This window comes from Anser brachyrhynchus (assembly GCF_964034855.1).
Source record: "Anser brachyrhynchus genome assembly, chromosome: 15".
Classification (NCBI taxonomy): domain Eukaryota; kingdom Metazoa; phylum Chordata; class Aves; order Anseriformes; family Anatidae; genus Anser; species Anser brachyrhynchus.
This window is the reverse complement of record NC_137733.1, coordinates 11,419,195-11,441,906: the sequence shown is the minus strand read 5'-3', so window position 1 is coordinate 11,441,906 and position 22,712 is coordinate 11,419,195. Positions and strand designations below refer to the sequence as shown.

General features: G+C 44.9%; 1 protein-coding gene and 1 long non-coding RNA gene across 3 annotated transcripts in view; one reads left to right on the top strand and one right to left on the bottom strand.

Moving 5' to 3' along the window:
* Positions 1-22,317, bottom strand: part of FAM20C (FAM20C golgi associated secretory pathway kinase) — a 58,483-nt gene extending 36,166 nt beyond the window's left edge. Inside the window, exons 1-4 of the mRNA XM_080556633.1 lie at positions 21,799-22,317; positions 20,747-21,499; positions 18,783-18,955; positions 9,751-9,829 (exon numbers count right to left, since the gene is read on the bottom strand). Coding sequence (XP_080412759.1) covers positions 9,751-9,829; positions 18,783-18,955; positions 20,747-21,261 — 767 coding nt within the window. The 5' untranslated portion in view covers positions 21,262-21,499; positions 21,799-22,317. The remainder of the gene's footprint in view (positions 1-9,750; positions 9,830-18,782; positions 18,956-20,746; positions 21,500-21,798) is intronic.
* On the top strand, positions 20,876-21,762 carry LOC308178279. Of its 2 annotated transcripts, none has more exons than XR_013939668.1 (2): positions 20,876-21,015; positions 21,672-21,762. It is a non-coding gene; the product is annotated as an uncharacterized lncRNA (long non-coding RNA). The 2 variants fall into 2 exon arrangements; XR_013939669.1 differs by having other exon boundaries at positions 20,920-21,058.
* Positions 22,318-22,712: the final 395 nt, after the last annotated feature.

Here is a 22,712-nt window from a genome sequence, read left to right as displayed (position 1 = left end):
CAAGTGCTGCAGAAGCTCATAGAATGCAGCTTCTGTCCTAAAACGCTCAATGCACAGCAAAACAACCTCGAGGCACCACGATGCAATCGGCAGTGCAAAAGACCGACTCTGCGAAGCAAAGAGTGAGAGGAGCAGAAACCCCCACAGCTGCCACGGGCAGTGACAAGTAGGCCAGGCAGAGGAAAACGGGCACGTTTGGGGCTAAATCCCCACCCGTTACCCAGCTCTTCTACCTGGGGCCAGCAAGCTGCAAAAATAGATGGTGTTAGCTCTGAGCTGGCTCCAAGAACAGGGTAATTAGGCAGGTAATGAGGAAAGGAAGCTCTCCCCTCCTCTGGCAGTCTGTTTTGCTGGTGTTGGAGCCCTGAGATGTCAGGCTGGCTGCTGCTGTGGATCGGGGGAGACACAGAGGCTTGGGGTGGCGTTGGGACCATGTGGAAAGGGACAGCTGCTGCCCCCGCCTTGCCCATGGCTGGCACAGGTCCTCCTGGCTGTGCCCCATCCTGCCAGCAACAGCTCATGGTCCCGGCCAGGCCTCACGGCTTGGTTTTATGGAGAAAAAAAACAGGATTTTGCTTTAAGCTGTCTCTGCCACCAGCAGCCCCGGGAGGCAGAGCTGGCCGTGGAAGCACAGCACTGTGCTCCCCTCCTCCCTGCACGAAACCTGGGCTTGCAACATGAAAGGCAGAAAAACCTCTGGGTGTTAGGCCCCGGGAATCAGATTTTCTGCTTAATAAATCCCTAAAGAATCAGATGCAAAAGAGGCTCGTTTGAAAATTTTGGATGGATTGTCATATTGCAGTGATTCAAACAGGCAAGAAATACAGGGAAATAAATACAAATGTGCTGGGTAGAAATGCTCTGTGTATCACAAGATAAAATCAAACAAAATACAAATAAGCTATACCAAAACCTAAAGAAAATAATAATAATCTTCACTGCTCTATTTCCCCTGCACCTACAGATTAATTCAACATTTCCTTTGCTGCCTCATGCCAGCATACCAAAGCAGCTCAAAATCCATGGACTGGCTGTGTACTGGTATCTGCCTGCAATACTTCTGCCCTTACAGGTCTCCATGCACAGCTATGGCATTATTCGTCCTCTGGCCCAGTGACCAGCCCTGCACGAAGAAGTCGGACCACCAATTAGCAAGGTTTACAGAAGGGGCTTGAAGAGCTAACAGGATCAGTTGGACTCTGCTGCTGAGAACAGGATCTGGCTTAAGAGCTGGTTTGGGGTATTTTATTATCCGCAGTGCATAATCCAGCTCTTTAAACGGCTTCTATTTACAACAGTTTTGCTGTCCCCCCCTACTCTCCCGCTCCCACACATTTGCAGATGCTGTTTACTCTGGGTTTCTGCTACTTCTTCACATGCAAATGAGTCTTTCAGGCTTTCTCACTTTTATTTACCCACAAGCAGCACATTACAGCAGGGTGGAAAATTGTAAGTTAGAAAGAGAACGTACTAACAGTATTGAACCAGACACTGAAAATGAAAATAAAAAAAGAAAAAGAAAGTCAGAAATGCCCAGCATGTCCTAAAGCTGTATTATTATCAGCTATTAGGGCTATTTTAAATATATATTTTTTTTGTTTGTTTACAGCAGTGAGTCACCAACAGCACCATGCCAATGGCACAATCTGAATGCACTCTGTGCACTCCCTCTTAACCATCTCAGCTTTGCCAGTGTCCCTATGTCAACTTGCAAGACATTGTCACTTCAGTTGTGGGTCCCTCCTGAATGCCACGACTGCTTTTGCCTTGTCACTGACCATGGGGCCTGAACCAATGCCCTCTGCCAAAGCTGGATGTGGGTCCTCAAACACTGAAACTGCTTCATCAGACCCAGTTCACTGCTGCTGATTTCGTGCTCCTTCCTGTAGATGCTTGCAGGGAGCCAACCCTAACTCAAGGAATATGCAGAAATGTTGAGGGCTGTAACAAGGTGAGCGTTAGAAGAGCAAAATTATTCCAAACAAATCTCAGCACGAGTGATCAAATCCCCATCTGCATCCTCCAAGGCGGTGGGGATGCCTGGACCACAAAGACCAGTGGCAGAGGGGAGTAATGTAGCTCCATAAATGCCTCCAAAAATAATTCCTCCCAAGGGTGGAGATGAGCACAGCACAACTGATCACTAGGAGAAACCTGTGCATGCTGCTCTGGAGAGAAAACACTGCACAGCCCAACGGCTTCAGCCTCTGGTTTATGCCACAAGTCTTGCACAAATCATTTTCCCTCCCTGAATTTCAGTCTCTTGAGCCTAGTTTAAGGATTATAAATTGTAAAGCAATGGAGACAAATTCTAATGAAATATTTCAGGGTAGCAATATCTGCATATCCCACTGAAAACATTTTGGACATATTTTTTTTGCTTAGATTTACTAAGGGCATCTTACCCCACTGCTACACCAATGAGTCCCTTGTGTGCTAAGCCCTGTTACTTAGCAGTAAATTACAGGTTATGAATTTCATGCCAGCTCTTCCCTCGATAACATTTGCTGCTTTTCTGCACCGCCAATGCAGGGTAAGTTGTGTTAAATAGGAAGGTGAGGAACTAAAAATGAGTCTCTGATTAAAAGACAAATCCGCAGGACTGCATCGCTTGGTATGTAGAAAATTAAAATGGAGAAATAGCTTGATTAAAATCACACACTGAAAATGCTTCTTTCCTAATACACTCTGGTAACAAGAGAAAAAAAAAAAAGAATAGCTCCTGCAGTAGCTGGCTTTTAAAGAAGTAATAAACAGCATGTCTCTGTTCCTGAAGACTAATTAGCGAGATTCTGCAAGCATTGAGATAGAAGAAGGCTAATCAATGGCTTCATACATGCAGACACTTTGCTACTGAAAAATATGACTGCCCACCCATCTCTCCCTTAAAAAGGTGATATGGGGCTGGTACAGCCTGTACCTGTGGCCCTTTGTGTGTAAGACAAGAGCCAAAAAACCACATTGAGCACCGTGTTATCATCCACAGGAGAAACCCCAACTAATGAGGTGTAGAAAAATGCAAGGCTTGAATTATTCATGCAAAAACCCCGGACACAGAGATTGTGGGCTGGGACTTCTGTGAGCCGCTGGGTAAAGTCTTCTCCTGCCAGGAGCTGGAGATGCCACAGGGAGGTAAGGGGAGAGGGAATTTTTGAGAATTCACTGGTGATGGTGGAAGGCAGCTTCCCAGTGCTTTCCACCCCCTGATATGGGATGGACTGAACCCCACAGACGAGGTGGCATCATCCAGCATGACAACACTGTGACACGTATTGCCCCATCTCACCACTGGGCAGCTCAGCTCGGGACAACGCAGCAGAGCCTCAGCCAAAAAGAGGAAAAGAGGTTTGTTTTCCCTGTCCTGGCTGGTGAAACACCGCTGTCATGCATCCCTGCAGACCCTAATCAGAGTGGACAACCTTTGAGCTACCTGGACTTTCCAGACTTTGACTCTGGGGTCATTTCATAAACACACTTACAGAACTGGAGAACAGATTGCTCTTGGGCTGGATGGGATTGATCAATATTTCAGGCAGCAGTTGCTGAACTGTGGCAAGGGGAAATGCAGCACGCACTGGCAGACAGAAGACTGAGTTTCATTGCTGTCCAGGGCTATCAGTCAGCATCAATCCCCATCCAACTCCCCTTGAAGTCACTGCAAATTTTCCAATTTGCATAAATGAGACTTGGACCACAGGCACTGCTGAGTGCTAAAACACAATTTGCATTGAAATAGTGAAGTATGTTCTGATGAACGGGATTCATTATAAAAGAGAAGAGCAATTCATGCATAATACACAAAAAGTTGAAGAACCAAAATACTAGATGGCAACCTCTACTTTAGGACCACAATCAGATTTCATGCACTTTAAATATCAAGTGATGTAATTCATCCAGCTTACTCCAGGTTTATTCCTGATGTAAGCACAATCAGAATCTGCCTGTCAGTCTGAGTCAGGTAAACATTTCAGCAGGGATTTGGCAGGCAAGGATTTGAATATATCTTTTAAAAGCCCAAAGTCTCATGGATGAGGTCCACGGAATATCTGATTATTGTTTGTTACTTCGAGCAGCAGAAAAGCATTTCTTCTTCACGATGCAATGAGACAGCACTCCTCTCAGTTTCAAATACACTTATGTAAACTGAATACCGGGATTACTAACATCAGCCTTTCCCACCAGTTTATTCAGCCTTGGGTCTCCAATAACACACCTCGCACAAAACCAAAGATCTCCGAGAACATCTCTGTACAGTAGAACAGCTTACGGACAAAAACCAAGTGACAATCCCGACTGGCCGGGTTTGTACTTTGACCAGCATCTGCTCCGTTGGGTTTCACACGGCACATTCCAGCGTGCCCAAGTGTTAATCCTGGAAGGCTTCTAGAATAGCAACTACTGTATGCATATCTCACTTCTGTAGCTGCTCAGAGAAAACATTGCAATTTGATTTAATTGCCATGTTGACTTATAACAGTATGTTTATACTGGATGCCTGCCAGCTGAAATGCAACAGGTTTGCAAAATGTATTTCCTCAAAACAGCATGATATGCAATGTAATAAGGAAAGCAATCTTCCAGCCGCCCTGATGCTGAAGTTCATTTCAACTCCTCTGACTTGGAAGCAATGCTACCAAGTCAGAAGAATTACACCGGGCTAATTGATATGATAATCAGGCCTAGAGGCTGCCTTTCACAGGTACAACAGCCACACTGCAGCTTTGGGAAGGGAATATAACTGTAGGAAATGAAGGCGATTAACAGTTGTTTGTATTACAGGGGTTGTTTGCCCTATTTAATATCCCTATCAAAAGATGCATTATTTGTTGAGCACTCCAAAAAGGAAATCAAAGAGAAACTTCAAGAATGCTGATAATTCTTTGTCTCTATAAGTACGACATTTAAAAGACGATAAAAAGCTGTGCTTTGCCAATCGAAACAAATACGTTATCTCTCCCATGACCTTGGTTGCTAGATTTCAGCCCAGCTAACAACCACCATGTCTTTGAGCTACAGGAACATTACAGAAGCTAGAAGGCAAGTGTGCTGGTTGTATTCCTGTAAAGCACCAGCTTTGTACGACACTGTGACTACCATCTTATCTGGAGGTTGGCACTGGGATGGGTCACGACTTTGAGAGCTGCAGGAGCAAGGAGACTTGTCTGCGATGGAAAAGTGCCCCCTGCTAGCAAACGTTCCAGCAAAATCGGTCTCAGTGTGACGCATTTCTTCTGTAAAGTCCCAAAGGAAAAACTTCTGCAGTTAAACTGTTAAATTGCAATCAATATTTATCTTGCAAAATACAAGAGACCAATGGCACTGTTGCTCAGTGCACTCACAGCAGCAACTTTCGGGAGGAATAACAGGGGCAAAGGGTATAAAAACAGTGGTCAGCAAGGTTGGATCAGTTTATAGATGAGATTTCATGAGATGATTGCCTGTGATTTAAGGAATCTGGATTTTGCGACCCTAAAAGTCTCCTCTGGCCTGATATCACCCTGATGCTAATTAGTTCTACTTTATTAAAGACTGTAACTGCGAGCAGCAGATACTGAAAGAAGCAGCCACGTGGCTCTTACCAATCCTGCACTGGGACTTGTAAAAACAGAAGGAGAAAAGAAAAAAGATGTTAAAAATATCAGGAAAAATCTGAAGTTGGAACAGAACTGGCTTTAATCTCAGTTTCAGTCAAAATTGAGTTCACAAGATACAGTAGTATTTCTTCAAATAGAACAAATGAACCTCAAAGATTTTCTAATGAATACCCTTTCTACACATTTGTACAAAGCAGCCTATAAAACTGGCAATGAGAGATGTCATTGTTAAAAACATACCACTGGACACTTTTCTCACAACTCTTATAACAAGATATCATTTTCTATTCGATTCTATTTGGCTTCTCCATAAGGAACTGTAAAAACCTCTCTGAAAATCCTGGCATCAATAGGAGTCCTGACACTGACTCTGCTGGAGCTGAATCTCCCCCTTCAAGAATAAAGCCTTGGGAGGAAAAAAAAAAAAAAAGTGTGTTGGTTTTGTTGCTGAGCCAGCTATTTAACTCCACCAGCTAGCAGAAACAAAGAGAAACCAAATAAAACTATTAAGCACATGTTCTTTTTGGACAAATAAGCCAAGACCCTTTGAAATTTATGGCTCTACACCGTCTCTACCTGCTAAGTTATATAAAAAGCTGTGGCTGCAGATATCAGCGATCATGTAAATAAATTTTATTATGCTCTACAATACTAATATGGTTAGACACACTAATCATGGGAGAAGGGGAGGTTGCTATTTTTTTCCTGTCCCATATGGTAATAATTTTGTATGATTGAACTATTATGAGCTAAATAAAACTACACATTAACTGTAAGATACATTGCAAATACATTAAATCTTCCCCGGAGTTTTAGCAAATATTCGCTTTTTCTATGAGGCATTTGGAATTAGCAAAGGAATCTACACTGGGCCATATGATTTATAAATAGATTTGGCTTCCTCTGCAATCCTTTATGGGCAATTATTTCAGAAATGAAGATGCAGAGCCACAGATAAATAAAATAATTGCAGCTGATCAGGCTTTATTTACTGCTATCACATTTCCCCAACTGATACCCTTCCCGCCTCTCATTTGCTCCACTACCCTGGATCGATGACCAGATGAAGAGTTGTCAGTTAATGTCAAACACTGAGCACAAAAGGTGCCAAAAGCAGATTCTGTTTTCCACATTTCCAAACCCTGACTGTTTTTTTTTCCAGAGCTGGCTTGCTCTCTGGATAAATTCAATGTGGAATTAGGAGGCTGGGAAAGGGCAGAGCAAGACCGATGAGTTCTGCAGGGTTTCGAGTGACCTGCCAGGGATTTGTTTTGCTGCCACTCTCCTTCAGAAATCACTGCTTGAAGTCTGGAGAACTGCCCTTCCACGAGCAGACACCTGGCTGTGTCAGGCAAGGGTTCCCATGGACTCCCCATTCTGCAGCTATCCTGCTCAAAAAGGGTATTCAGTTTGGAAGGTGCTGAGTACAGCTGTGTATAGCAAAACCAGCTTTCCAGGTAAATTAAATGAATTGAAACCAAGTAAAGACTGGCCTCACACCTGCATATTACCCTCTGTGGACCTCACACCATTCAGTTTTCAGCACTTCAGATGCCGGACACGGTAGGAAACACAGGTTTATCAGTTTTCCTTAGGATCAAGCTTGAAATCCTACTGATGCCAACTCTACTCTCCAAAACACTTTGGCACAGCTCAGTTCAATAGAGATGTAACTCCTATGGCCTCCCCCAGCACTGAAGGGACAAACTCAGGCCCCAGTCTTCACAGAATCACAAAATCATGATGTTTCATGCTCCCCAAATTATCACTTTTTTTAATGACCCTTGCACCATCAGTGCTGATGGCCAGGCTACACTTAGGAGACATGTGGCCCTGATCTATGACTCTCCTATAGCCTCCTGCCCTCAGAAGGCACAGCCAGCTTTGTGAAGCCTGGATCAGAACGGTACCCTGCAGAAAAGGAGCACCAGAAGCAGCCTGGGAGGTGCCTAGGGACTCGGTAAGGTCTTACAAGAAGTCTCGTAGCTTTTCTTTTTTTCTTTTTCAGTTCAAGGCCACTTATTTCTGTATCAAGAAAGGATGCTACAAACACTTCCAAGAACTTCATCAACAACCGTTCATAAGCTGGTGAAAGAGGCCAGTGGGACCAGATGCCAAAGGAGCTAGGAAGATTTACGCTAGCTGAGCATCTGGCTCCCTGCTCACTGCTACCAGAATGAAGACAAATGCTTGCAAACATAGTTATTCAAAATCACTAATGTGCTCAGCGATGATCAGCACAAACACAGCAGTGTTGCTGCTGTAAGGTGTGGTGCCTGGGAACACAGCTGCTGAATGTTCGAATGCTGCTTTTTCCAGATGTGTATTTAATGCAAAGATCGGTGAGAAAATAGGGTGTTGCTGCCCTTTGAATCAAGCAAAGGGAATGATTAAGACATCATCATCTTTTGTTGTTGCACTGGTGGATGGTGGTAATTGCTTCTATACAGGAAAGTGGCTATACATCTATTGTCATCCATCATCTTGCCAAGGCTGTGTATAGTACAGTAGAAGCAGTAAACTTTTGATTTAACCTCATTAGCATTCCTCGAATTACAATGTCATACCAATGATAAAGATTGAAATTATCTGCCTCTCAGCAAACGGAGAAGAAACAAATTTCACACTATGTAAAAAGCCATGGTAAAAACCATACTTCTTCCTAGTACTTAAAAGCTGCTCAAACCTGCTCAGTTGTTGGTTTGCCACGTGGGACAGGAGACAATTAGGAATTGTGCTTAAATGCATCAAACTTGCAAATGTAGGGGGATGGACCCATGGAGTAATAGATCATGGAGTAAATGATCTAAGGATTCAGAGCAGAGGGCTAGGAGGGGAAGATGCTGTGTAGATGCTCTCTGATAGCACCTTCCCTCTGACTTGTATTATCTGTGTTTACTCTGAACTCCCCCAGGGAATTGTGGTTCTACCAGGAACATGGAGAAATTTGTGTGGAATTTGGGAAATAACATGGAGGCATCTGGCTTTTGCATAAATGCCTTGGAAGCTCACAGGATTTCCATGTGAATACCAGGACAAATGCACACAAGGTGAGTTCTTGCTCAAACTTGAGTTGAAGGAATTAGGGACCAATTATTTGTCCCTCCTGGCAGTCAAAATAAGATTAAATAAAATCTGTACTTGTCTGAGGTCAGTCTACAGCAAAATCTATAGTAAAATTGGGAATTTATCTCAGCTGCCATCCAGCAGCTTACCCCCTGAGCTGTGTACCCCACTATAGCTGTAACACAACACCAATACGTACTTCAAACCACCCATTCCGAGTTACTCTACTCTTTTATGGACCATCCTAGAGGAAATTAATGGATCTTCCCTACAGTGGCAACAAAAGAAGGAAATGAATTTATTATTCCAGTGGTACCCTTGACACAGATATTGAGTAGCTTCATTAAACATTTTGCAGCCCCGAGCGTCTTTGCTAAACCCTCTACAATGAGCACAGAGTCATTTTCCTTATTACAACACAAACATACAGGTCAGGATTCAGAACTCATTTACATCTGCTTTATATCTGAATAATCTCTCTGATCTCGGTGGAGTCTGGCCAGCCTGATACTGGTGCAAAATCAAGTCTGTATCATCCCAGTCCTTCCCCTTCTCTCTAGATTATCTTGCAGCATCACTCTCAAATTTCACAGTCAGCATAGCCACAGCCAAATGACTAATACAGCCTTTTAATACAAATAGCAATAAATCAATGGATTAAATTATAATTTATCACACAAATGCTATATAGGTCTTCCCAAAGCTATTCTGAACCATCTCTCATATCTGGTCACATTCCTCGGGGGGAAACACACTAGATAGAGTTCATGCCTGCAGTGTAAGTTTACATAAGAAAGAAATGCTGAAAACACCCTGTATTTATGATGGGAGATTTCACAGAGATCTGAATAACATTCCTGAGAAGACTGTAATGCATATAAGAAGCCTCCTCAGTATCTCTTTCAAAGACCAATCCAGCACGGCAAGGTTTCACTACAGCCCGAAGCTCTACATCCAGCAGCAAACCTAGAGAACTAGCCGCACCAACCCTGAGCAATACTAGAGCAAACTTCTAATGCCTTATAAAATGACAACAGCATATTCCACCACAATTTCACATTACAATACAGCCAGACATTTTTTCACTTACTTCATTGGTTTGAACAACGCCTGTCCATAATTCTGGAACGTCATGATCAGCTTCAGTTGGGTGCCTCCTGATTTCATTGCTGTGGGAAAAAACAAAACCGCTTTAAAATGCTACATATGGGTCTACTTACATTCAGCTTCCTTGAGACAAAACCACATATCTTTGTTCTGTATTAGATGCAGCATTGCAATATCTGAGCACCAAGCAGGGTAATACTAACTGGATAACAATTTTCAAAAATTATTTAGTGGGTGCAGAGTACATGGGAGGGCTTTGAGCTGATGACTAGGACTAAAAATGGATGTATGAACACCATAAGCACCTTAACTGAACAGCATGTCCAGGAACAGCTCATTGGAGCCTTGTTTTCTCTATCTTCAACCACTTTTGGACTTCCTGATAACAAGGGACACACATTGGGAAAGGAAATAGGATGTCTTCAAAGACAACTGTGGCTGGGATTACAGTGAGACGCAGCAGACATCCCCTTAATTAAAAGTATGAGCAGATACTAGAGCAATCTCTGATCTCTGCTGTGATTTTAATAATGACTGCTGAGCAGTAGAGATATGTAAATCCATCTCCTCTTTGTACAATGGAGATTTATCCAAGCCCATCCACTAACTTCCAGGGGATCCCAAGGTGGTTTGTACATGTGAGCAGAGCTGCGCAGAGAGGGTCACTGGTTCATTTGGGAGGGCAGGAGAGGACACGTGGGGGTGGCAGGTGCCATCCACACCGTGCACCAAGGGCTCTCTCTGCTCAAACATTGAATGCACTCCCTTCCCAGCTGGGAGCTAATGGGAATTTAAGACTGACATTCATTCATACCAATGTGTACGATTTGGACAATATCATGTTAACAGCCAGATTATAGTGTTTTTAAAGCCAGAGACTTTTTTTTTTTTTTAATGTAAGAGTTCCTAAAATGCATTTCACTTGATGATAAGGTTACTAGAAGAGGTAAATATGTACTTTGGCAAACCAGCTGCTTTTTCACGATCTCAATCAAAACTGCTTTGAATAAATGAAATGACCCACAGCCTGACTCTTTAATTCACTTCAGCCTTCGGAGAGCCATGTCAGTCCTGTCTGTGGGGATGAGTCAGTCCTTTCAAAATGCTTCCCATGAATGATCAGATAATCAATCCCTTTCTTTGCAGTTCTGACAAAACCTTTGTCGACTGGAGAACTACATGAATGTCAAGTTACCTTGCTCTGTAAATTTTGGCTTACAGCTGCCCTTGTTTCACCTATATAGCTTGTACATTTTCTTCCTCTAACCAACACCATTAGCCACACAACCTTTTTAATTACTCCTCACTGTGCTTTATTACTGATAGGTCACCGGCTCTCTTTCAACCCTTGTAATCCATATTTTTGTAACAAAATACTATGCAAATCTGGTCAGTGTGATTCCACTTCCCCTAGAATAAAATCCCTCCTGCCTTGCTGTTTTGCTGACCCCTGCCTTCTCTTACATTACCAGTTTATCCCAAAGGAACAAATAAATAATTAGAAATTAAAGGGCATCAAATAACTTGTCCTGAGCAGGTAAAGCAGAAGCGTGTGGTTTTCATGTATTAAACTCCCTCTCTTGTGCAGAGCAGGTCAGCTGATCTGCATCAGAGGGAAGGACTTGGCTCCTTCTTCTACCTAGCCCAAAGCCTGAAGGCAATGAGAAGCAACAAGCCTCCAGACAAAAACATACATGTGCTGCCCTAGGACCATTGCAGCCTAGCCATTCACTCTGGAAATGCTCCTGATCGGTTTGAACAGCAAAATCCAGGCGGAACTGCCCTTTGCCTCATGCCCACATAGACCTACAGCCATGCCATGGACCCTTCCTGCCCAGCTGCTGCCAAAGGTGCAGAGTTTGCCTGGCTTTTTAAGGCGTAACCTGCACTTGCACCCCTGTTCATGTGGGATAGCTCCATATAGGTCAGCAATGTCAGTCCCAGTACCAAAGGGCAGATTTGTGTCAGGTGTAATGCTCCCCAGCTCCACCAATCTCAATAGAGGAGCTTGCAAACTGTTCACACCAACTGAAAACAATGTGCTTTTTTTCTTTTCTAAAATTTATACAATTTCCGCTTTTTGGTTCAATTATGAGGAGCTTAGGGCTTAGACCTTGACTCCCTCTATGCCTTCAGACATGTATGTCCAAAATGTAGCAAATATCCCATAAGCCCATCAGAGAAAAGGGAAGGATAGAGCCTATTTTGAGGTACAGCTAGGAAGCCAAGGCTTTGGGAAACCACAGCAATGCAAAGAAGAAAAAAGGATGTTCCAGCATGCCTATTTCTAAGCACAAAACTTCAGATACATTAAGCCGACCGGTTTCTCAGCAAATTGAAGACACTCGACAGATAATGATTTTGTTAGCAGCCGAACTCAACAATGAGTGTGTCATCACCGAGAAGGGAAATGTATGAAGAAGATTAACAATTCAGCATAATTCTTCCATGAGACACAAAGGCCTGGTTTCCTGTCAGAAAGAATTGAGCTGAAGTAAGACAAAAGCAATTCCCTGGTCTTTTAAGATCCATCTTATTGTACTGCCTTAATTGGTTGCAATAGTAGCCTCGATCAAACATGGGTTTTGCTGGGATGCTGTCCCCCTGCTGCTGCCAGGAGAAAACTTAGGGCCTCCCCAAAACAGAGGGTGACATCGGTGGGAGCGGCGCTGCATCGTGCCTCGTGGCAGGGCATGCTGGCAGCCGTGTGCGCCACAGACACCACCACATGCTGCTCAATGCCAGCTCAATGCTGGCTTCCCTCCACACGCGCCGGGCTCACACGCAGCTATTCCTACTTCAGCCGGTCGTTCTGTGCTGCAGATGTGCTGGGCAGGCTGGTGGGGATTCAAAGAGGCCCTCCAAGGCCAACACCTACTGTTGTACTCCCTGCACAGAAACACCCGGTGCTGGGCCCACTGAACTCAAGAGGATCCTTCATGCATCGCTAAATGACACAAACTGGGGAGTGGGGCCTGAGGAAGGCCACCAGCTGTCCAGGGTGCCCAGCTCCTTGGGGTGGCAGTGCTGGAGAAGAGCAGGTCTCTCTGGAGATGACTTACTCGGACTTCTAGGTCCGGTACACTCCTTGTTCCTTCGTGTTACATCTGTGTACTGGCTTCCCTCTCATTTTCTGAGCTGTATTCCTTTAGGATCTCCCCTTCCTGCTCAGACCTCAGTTAGACATGTCCCTCTGGCCACGATGGCCCAACAGCGGGAGCCCCGTCACCTTCCAGGCACTGAGCCTGGACAACACAGTTTGCTTATCTGGAGATGCCCTTGTGCTGTCACCTACTGTCCATATGAACACTTCTGAAGAATTTATAATACCCTGGAGCAGAACACACAATTTTCTGAAAAATTGGGAGACACTACACCATTGCAATCTGTCATGGCTACAATCAGCAGGCTTAGATATTTTTTAAGAGGGCCTTATAATGTAATGCTGCTCTGACTCCAAAGGGAACCTTTAGTCATGCTCTGAATTTGTTTTTTGTTTAAGGTTTCTGAATAAACTGTAACATCGCAGGTCACAAGCAGCTCTGGGAAAGGAATGGAGGTACCTCAAATTCTCTCTTATACACCTCCTGGACATGCTGGCACAGCGTTAGAAACAAACAAATCCCAATGCAACCATTATTTTTTATCTCCAGGCTACTCGAAGTCTCTCTTTTCCCCCCAAAGTAGAAAGCAAAAGAATGCAATGTTAACCTTTCCTGTTAACCCAGGGCAAGAGCTTGTGGATGTGATTAGAAATCTTCCTAACTTCAGAAGGCCTTGCAAAAAAAACCCTGAGATATCCTTTTGCTTGAGTGTCTGAGAGATTAGGGTCTTGTCCAAAGATCAGTGATATCAGTGAGATTCTTTCTGTTTTCTCTGATAGACTTTGGAACAAGCTTCTAAAAATTTCTTGTTCATTTACATCTAAAGAGCTTGTTGGCACAGTACATAGCATGTCTGCTCCTTCCCCCATCTTGTCCTCTCCTATTCCTTCTGAAAACTCATCAGTACACGACCTGAATTCCCCTTCCAATCCACAGATACCATCAATATAAAAGAAGTACTACCAATTGTCTCTCAAGCATGTTTTTACACCTGTATGCTAATTGAGTTCTAGTTCTCTCTTCTAAAGCATTTGGTACAAACTCCAGTAGAGACCCAATGCTGCCCAAAGTGATTTGACCCAGAAGGACTTGGAATTGGAATTGATCTGGCTTTCCAGCTCCTCAGTTTTGCTGTAGTACTCTCGTCTCTAGACTGTATGCTCTTCTGATGGACAGCAAAAGTCCCAACAGGACCTTTGAACCTTTTTTTTTTTTTTTGGTCAGAGTCCAACAAACATTTGAAAATGTATTTATTTATGCAACGCTAATGCCTGAGCAGTGAGGTCCAGTCAATGCCTGGGATGCACAAATATCTGAAACAAAAGTTCAGACTCATTTTGGATTCCTATTTATAGACCAAGCTTAAATCTAGCATAAACATGTTGATTGGCTTTAACAAGCAATACTCTGCCCCAGGCTAGAGACATGGCCCCATACAAGCAGTAAAGAACAGATTTCAAAATAAATTCAAACTCTCATCATCTCTTAATTTGCTCTTGCTCAGCCAATTCTGCTAACTTGTTTTTAAAGACCTTTCTTGCTTTAGTCAAGATAGTATAGACTTCTGGAGGGGAAGAGATCCGCGAAACCATTCAAAGACCTTGTTGTACATTTTAAGTCCCCTCCTTTCATTTGGAACTGTACATTTAATCAATCTGTTGACTCTTGGCAGATTCACTGTTTCCTTATACAGTAAATCAATGGTGCTACATTTCATTATGTTTTTCACACATTCTCAGCAGCACTATTTTTTCTTTCCTTTGGATGAGATTTTTATAATTTCCTTTAGTACCGGAATTTAGGTTCAATATTCAGTGTCTTTTCTTTTTTTTTTCCTGACTTGAAGCAGAGTCCACCTTACTTAATTGCAGCATTTCTTCACTGCATGAGTAATCTTGTGTGCTTGCTTTCTAATTACTGTCTGTACAAACTGAAGGCATTGCAGGCTCATAAATGAACTCAGTCAGGTAATGTTTCCAAACCTTTCCAACCAGAGAATTTAAAGAATCAAAAAATAAAACCCAACTAACTAAGCCCAGCAAACACAAAAGCCTGTTATGCTCAACCGCAGCCCGACGGCACAGCGCTTCTGGACAGAAATACAAGAGACATGAAGACCACATTGCCTCTACAATGCACCACGCCATATTCGTTGGTAAATTGCTGACAGTGCTGCCACAATTATGCACAGACATTTTGTAAATATGCAAGAAAACAGCTAACTATGGTTATTTATGCATGCAATAAACAGTTATGAAAGCCAAAGGAAATGTGCAGTTGCCTGTGCATGTGCTTCTTCTGAAAACTGTTTCAGTGCTCAATGGAAAACAATTCTCTCTAGGCTCCTATTTATGGTGGGAGGAAATTTTCACTGAATTAAATCAAATTAAGAGCTATCCCTTTATGCTGCACAAAATGAATAGGAAATACTTATATTGATGCAGGGCACAGAACACATCCTCAGCTTAAAAGCTCTCGGTAACCCTGTCCTTTCCAAGGCCAGCTCTAGGTGTCACTGTGGGAGCTGAATGTGATACTCCTTCCCATCCATGGATTTGTTCCATTTAAACTTCAACATCAAGAAAATGTCACCTTGCTGCTCCCTGCTCTTGGGAATTGCTTCTGTCACTGTTTTCATTTTAAAACAACACTGCACATTACAGAGTCGTGTGAGCTGTTCTGATAGATGGTGCAGGATCAATCTGGTCACCACTCTCCCCCATAAATAATGCAAGCAGAGCAGAGAAATTACGATGTGGCTAAGAAAGCTGTTTAGCTGCAGTTTGGATCTAATTACTGAAGGTATCAAAAACCCACACAGCAAATCACCTAATTCTATTAGAGCCACAGCAAATCTGAACAGTGGGAAAAGACTGGACAAAGCAATATCCTGTTTCATGTAATGCATGTAAGCCTGTATATTTAATTGTCCTGCTTGCAAAAAGAAGCCTGAAGATTTGGTGTTATGAAGATTCCCATTTATTTTGTACTTCTAACCTAGAATATTTGCAGCTACCCTGAAAAAAAGAAACAGAAAGCACAGAAAGCAAAACAATAAAAATTGACCCTGCAGAAAGAAAAAAAAAAAAAACAATAACCAGACAAACTGGAAAATATGCAGAAATATGCAAAAGACTGTAAAAGTCCTACAAATGTCCTTTGGTCAAATATATTACTCTTTATTAATCAGCTTGCATGCTTTCGAATCCCTGCTGTGGCTCTGCAGTAAAGCTGAAAAATGGCAGATGTTATTTAAAAGCATATATTTTTAAACACCCAAAGAATTTGCAACATGAAGGAAAAGATGCTGCACTGTGTATTAAAAAAAAAAAAAAGTGTATTACAAGATGCTCTTTCTTGCTTTGCAACCTAACTGAAAGCCCCTGAAATCCCACAGAGTCAGGCTGTGGATACTATCAGCTAAACTCAGATCCTGACATCTTTACACAGGCAAAAGTCCCCTTCCACCTCCACCTACTTAATTTTAGACTAGGATTTCTGTCCAGGAATCATTCCCTGACAGTTCCCACTGTGACTAATACCTATATCAAAAGTAATTCATATTTTAGCTTATGGAAATAATACTGAATCACTGCTAGAAACCATACCTCTGTGTTTTTGTGCTAGAGGTATAAGAGGCCCTAAATCGTTCAAACACTAGCAAAGAGACAATCCTGTAGGAAATCATTGTTAACAATCATCAGCCTTCCTCTGCGGGCCTGTGGCCCTTTCCCTCTGTTGATCTCAAAGCTCTATCAAAATCATAATTAATGAAAACCTCACGACACATCTATATGACACATTAGGTGAAATCATGGCCCCAGGGAAGTCAATGAACAAAAGTTCACTTACGTCACTGCGGTCAGGATTTCACTCCTATTTCTTATTATAACAATTTTGATGCCAGGTTAACTGAAGCATAGAGGGGTTAAGCAACATGCCCAGAAGCTCAGATCAAGCAAAGAATGAGTACTAACTTATTATTTCTCATTCCCATCTCCCTTCTCCCACCAGCTTGTACGTCCCTACTTCAACCTTAACTGCTCACAGCTCTGCAGAAGGGACAGACCTCATGGCCCCAGCGCTGCTGAGTTTGCTGCAAATGCTGCTCTCCTCCTGCGCAGCCAACACTGCTCAGCTCCAAAGTGTATAAGAGGTAAAATGAGATTGATACACCTAGCAGCCGTGCAGTCTGAAACGCCACTACAGCCCATGTATGTTGTGTACACCTCAATAGTTGAGCCAGAAGATGGTTTGGTCGAGCATCACCTCCGCGAGGACCTGGGGACAGGCTGGTCGCTGCCCTGGGGCTCTGCTGCACTCCGCAGCAAGCACGAAAGGGCACAGCCTGCGTCTCTTCCTCCTTTCTCTCAACGGACGTGCTCTAAGTGCAACGCTAACACGCCTGCTGGGAAAAGCTGGCTCAGTCCCCATTCACATGGGTCACTAACACTCCAGGAATCATTAGGTGCGTCAAGGGGAAAATCAGACGGGCCATATCTGTCCCGTGCCCTCGCTGCACAGACTGCAGGAGCGCGGGCAGTGTGCTGCTACCTGCAGTGTCACGTCTGAGCCAGGGATGGGAAAATACATGGTTCGATCGCCACACCTGTGCTCCCTAATTAATCGTTCCAATCCAGAGCTGTAGGAACAGAGAACCCAGCACATGTTAATAAATGAGCTTGTGTTTGTCCTCTTTCATGAGCCCAGGTGTCCACTAGCCCCTTGCATCCAAGATGGGGGATGGCAGCCAGGCACCACGAACTGCTTTATCCGAAGCCTGGCAGAGCTCAGAGCTGAGCACAGCCAAGGAGCAGCTCGATTCACAGGGCAAAGCTCTCCCACAACATCCCACCTTTCCCACCTACTCCACCCAGGTCAGCCCACTCTTGATGACCAAGGAGCTCCCTTTTTCCTGCCCAGGAGCTGCTGAGATTCGCATGATGGAAAACGTAAACCTTTGGCCTGCTCGATGCTATTCTTGCAGGGACCATTTCCTGCTGAAGCCAGGGGAAATTTTGCCTTGCAGGGTTAAAGACCTGGTGACCTCATCCCGCGGCGGCAACGTACAATCAGCAGTTTTACAGAGCTCCTGCTATTTCATCCCTCTGAAACGGACTTAGCAACTTTGTGGTCAGTACAAGTAACTCCATTTTCCCTGCGACTGGTGAAAACTGCTGGCTATGCTGCAGCTCTCTACCTCTACAAAACCACAGGGTGTGTGTTTGTTTAGCATCCCAGGGCTTTCGTTCAGGGCTGTGGGTTGTTTTTTTTTGGCTCCCTGCGCAGCTACGCAGCTAAATTCGAAGAGACACACACTGTCATTAAACAGCCCTGGAGAAAAAAACAAACTCTGTCACCTTGTTTAACCGGAGCCAAAGGTTGACAGAGGCATATCCCTGCTGTGGATTTACAAGCAGAACAGAGCTGAGCCATGCCCAGGGAGACTGCAGCTCCGCTGAGCCGCAGAGCCCCGCGGCGCCGGATGCTCCCGCAGCCATCGCTGCAGGGCTGCAGGTCAGCCGCCTCCCTCCTTCCTCCAGACGCAGCCTTTTAAATAATGATCAGCTAATAACACAGATCTAGTGCTGCTAGGATGCTATCTCCTTTTGGCCATCCTTTTTTTCATTATCCCTTTTTTTTTTTTTAATAGGGCACTCTCAACCTGATAACTAAAAGATGTCTGAAATGAATGGGGTTTGCCTCGCTGGCAGACTTTTCAATTATTCAGGTAATACAGAGCTGGCAATATCTCTTTATGTTTAACAAGGAAAATGAACGCAGAAGTCAGGAAGTAATGTTGCAGGCACACCAGAGAAAAGCCATACAAAATATTCATTAATATTCAAACAGCAATAAGATCCTGAACAACAAGCAAATAATCATAAAAACGATACATGTCCAAACATACCAACACTGGTTATCTTTTGGGAGACCAGGTCTTGTAGTAAAGCCTCAATTGCAGGATTATGTCTGGAATACAACTCATACCGATTAATGCCAATGTGGAATTTTAACCAGTTTGGGTAGGAGTCTATGGAGGTTTCTCCAGTTGGCAAAAATTCTTCATTGTCTTCATTTTGCCTACCACCAAAAATAAACAAAAAAAAAGGAAAAAACATAAATGATGAGTAAGAAATAATGTTACAGTTTGCAACTGGCATCAAGAAATAAAGCTTCAGGAGGTGACAGCTTGGAAGGGCAGAGCCCTACGAGGTGGGAGAAGTCCCCAGCCTGTCCCTGTGCCCACTGCACGCCAGGAGCCCACTCCCACCCAGGGCCAGGGTGGCTGGATCTTCACCTCTGCTCCTCACGCCTGATTTAATGCCCACGAAAGTCAGGAGGAAAATTCGGAGTGACATCACTGAGTGCTAGCAGAGGCCCTTATATAGCCGAAACATGGAGCTGCAAGGTTTATATTGTATTTAGACTGCATTATGTACAAACATCTTTTACAAGTTTGACCCAAAGGAAAGCATCATCCTGATCTTTTATTTAACAGGGAGCTGGGTCTGGAAGCTGACAGTGGAGCAGGAACTTGACCTGTTGTACCAAATGTTCGCACTCTCTCTCTCGTTCTTCTCTTTTTTAAACACAGAGAATGAGAAGAAATCGGATCACTCTGAACCAGTCACTAAAGAAAAACTCTGGGTGGCTTTGCCCCTTCCTTAGGAGTAAGATATTATTACAGAAAAGGATGGTTAGGCTGACTTTTAACTCCTACATTTCATGTTAGTTCTGTGAACTTCGGCTGCAGCCAACGAAAACAGGCACAAAAGGCAGCTGCATTGTGGAGGTCAGAGATATTTTCGCTCTTCACCTATTTGACACAGTCACATATCTTCCATCCAGAGGTCCTCTGTGGTTTTAGTCATCTCCAGATGTTCATACTTTTGTGACTTTTTTTTCCCTTTTTTCTCAGAGTAACCAGAACTTCTTCAGGTATTTCACTTCACAGTCACTTCTGATTATGAAGTGGAATGGGCCTGGACCATTCACACGCATATGGGACAGAAATCAGAAATATTTATCCTCCCTTTCTGAGGATTTAGATCATGCTGGCTGCTCTGCGGCTTTACAGAGCTTTTGTATGGTACAATGCAGCTGTTTAAACATTACAATGTCGGTGTGTTTGGAAGAGGGTGCTGTTGTATTAGACAAGCCTTTTGATTTTTCAGTCATTGAAATTTTGCAGCGTTCCTTACAAGCCAACAGGGCAAATGATTCACAGAGGCAACTCGGTGCTTTGAAGGCCGGAGAGCAGCGGAGGTGCCGAGACACTGGGAATTAATTGAGGATGAAAAATGTGGCACAGATCAGATCCTGAAGGCAGAAATACCTGCTAGGGTGGATGCCTTTGTGATACCAGACCTTGCTTTTGAGAAAAGTTAATATGCTGCTGCCTGGCCTCATTGCTCAGTCCCCGCACCTCTGAGCAGAGACTGGGAAGGTGCTGGGGCAGGAGGATCACCAAGAGCCTGACCCCGTTCTTATGCTGTTTTTCCAGCAGCATCTGCCTCTGGCTACAGCTGGACACAGGATATAGGGTCATAGGGACCCTCTGGTCCCAGCACTCCAGCCTTCTTGCTTTCCTGTGTTATATCCCGCATTTTGTTGCATTTTTCGGAGGAAAACAACCGGCCAACCCCATGTACGATTCTCTTCCCCCTCTCCCACCGGCGACACCCAACTGCCTCCCCTCAGCCCCCCACTTCTTCCAAACCACCCATCACCCCAATCCCCGAGCACAGCGGGCCGAGGACCAACCCTACAAACCCCAAGGCGGGGACCCACCGCCCCGTTCCCACAGCGACCCCAAGCCTCCCCCCACAGCGGAGGGGCACCCCGGGCCGGGCCCCCCGCCCCGTTACTCACCACTCGGGCTGCTCGGCCGCCCGCGGGTTGAACCTGATGTCGCTGTTGACATTGAAGAGGAGGTCGCCGTCGGCCAGCGGGGGCAGGGCGGCGCGGTAGAGCGGGTGCTGGAAGAGGGCGGCCAACGGGGCGGCGGCGGCGGCTGTGGCAGTGCCGGGGGGCGGCGGGCGCGGCGCCCCGGGAGCTATGAGGCGCCTCGGCCTCGCCGCCGCCGCCGTTCCCCCGCCGTCCGCCGCTTTCTCCGCCGCCTCCCGCGACTGCGAGGAGAGGTTGGAGGCCGGCTCGGCGCTGAAGTCCTGCAGGATCCGCAGCGTGTGCTTGCTGGGCCAACGCGGGGCGGCGCGGGGCGGCGGGGCGGCGGCGGCGGCGGGCGGCGGGCAGGAGCAAGCGGGGCGGCCCTCGGCCCCCCGGCGCTCCAGGCGCGGCAGCAGGTCGATCATGATGTGCATGGTGCAGGCGACGAGGAACACCATGAGGATCAGCAGCCGGAATTTGCGGACCAGGAGCATTTTCATGGCCGGGGATGAGGCTCTGGAATTAGCCGGGGAAGGGGGAGGGAGGGGAGGCTGCCGGGGTCTTTCGCGGAAAAAGGCCGGGCGGGCGTGGGGCTCGCTGCAACCCCCCCGGGGCCGCTTCGGTTTTCTCCCTTCGGGTCGGGCGGCGAGCGATCAAGTCCGTAAAGTTACCTCCATAGGCGCCGCGGAACGCACAGGCTAAAAACAATAGGTCCTCATGTCTCAGGAGCATCAAGAACTTAGGAGGGGGGAGGAAAAAAAAAAACAGGAAAAATAAAAATAATGATAAGAATAATAATAAAAAAAAAAGTGTACCGGTCCGAGCCTTTAAAATCAATAGGAAAACAAAGCCGGCGGCGTTGCAATTTATAAAGCCATCTGTTCACGATTTCTCTCTCTTTTTATTACAGGGATCACAACAAATAGGGAAAACTGGTTCTTGAAGAGAAACCGGCATCTGATGCTAGCTCGGATTAAATAATAACAATAATAATAAAAAAACGGGGAGGGAAGGGGGAAGAATAATATTAAGAAAACCTGTACGGAAAGGCGACAGAAGAAAAAAAATCATCCATAATATTTGGCTGTGCAGGAAACGCTGACTCCCTTCCTTTGAATTTGACCAGTGATGCAGCAGAAGCACTCTCCCGCTCGCTCTCGCTCCCTCTCTTCTGTGAGACTGTTTAAGAACATTGGCTGGAAAATCATTTTCTTAGAGCGGTTCCAGTTTCTTCATCCATCGCGTCCAGTGTTTGGGAGAGATTAATATGTTCAACTGCGATCAAGTCTGAGTGGCTGCTGTATCCGAGCTGGGCTTTTGCTTTGGCTTGGGTCGTTTTTTTTGGCCGCAAAACTGTCTGATGGCACAACTGCAACATAAAGGTTAAATATGGCACAGAAAAAAAAAAAAAAAGGATTAGAGAAAAGAAACTAATAAATCAGTAGAGGTTCTTTTTAGCAAAGAGGTCCCGTCTTTGATCTCTGCTGGGTCTTACAGATCTGCCTTTTAGCGAGAAAGGAAGAAAGAAAGTGGGGGGGGGGGGGGGGAAGAGAGAAGGGAAGAGGGGGGAGAGATCTTTGGCAGGTGCAGAGTGAAAACCTCTTTCAGCTACACTGAATTCTGGAGACTGGTTGGACTAGTAGCTCTGCAGCTCCAGCTTTCAGTGGGTGTGTTAAATATTATGAGCGAGCCATGATTCCTGCCTTCCTCACGTCATAGTTAGGAGATTGGCTAAATAAACGCTACAGTGATAGTAACAGGAAAACCTCAACCAAAAGCATTTTTTTTTTTTTTTCTTTCTCCTCCTCTCCTCCCTCCTTCCCACCCCCCTTTTCATTCTACTGCAGCTCCAACTGGGGCAAGGAGAGGGCGTCTGTTCCACAAAGGTTTGCAAAATCATTAGAAAAAAAAAAAAGAATATAATAATAAAGCAGTGGCGGAGTGGGGAAGC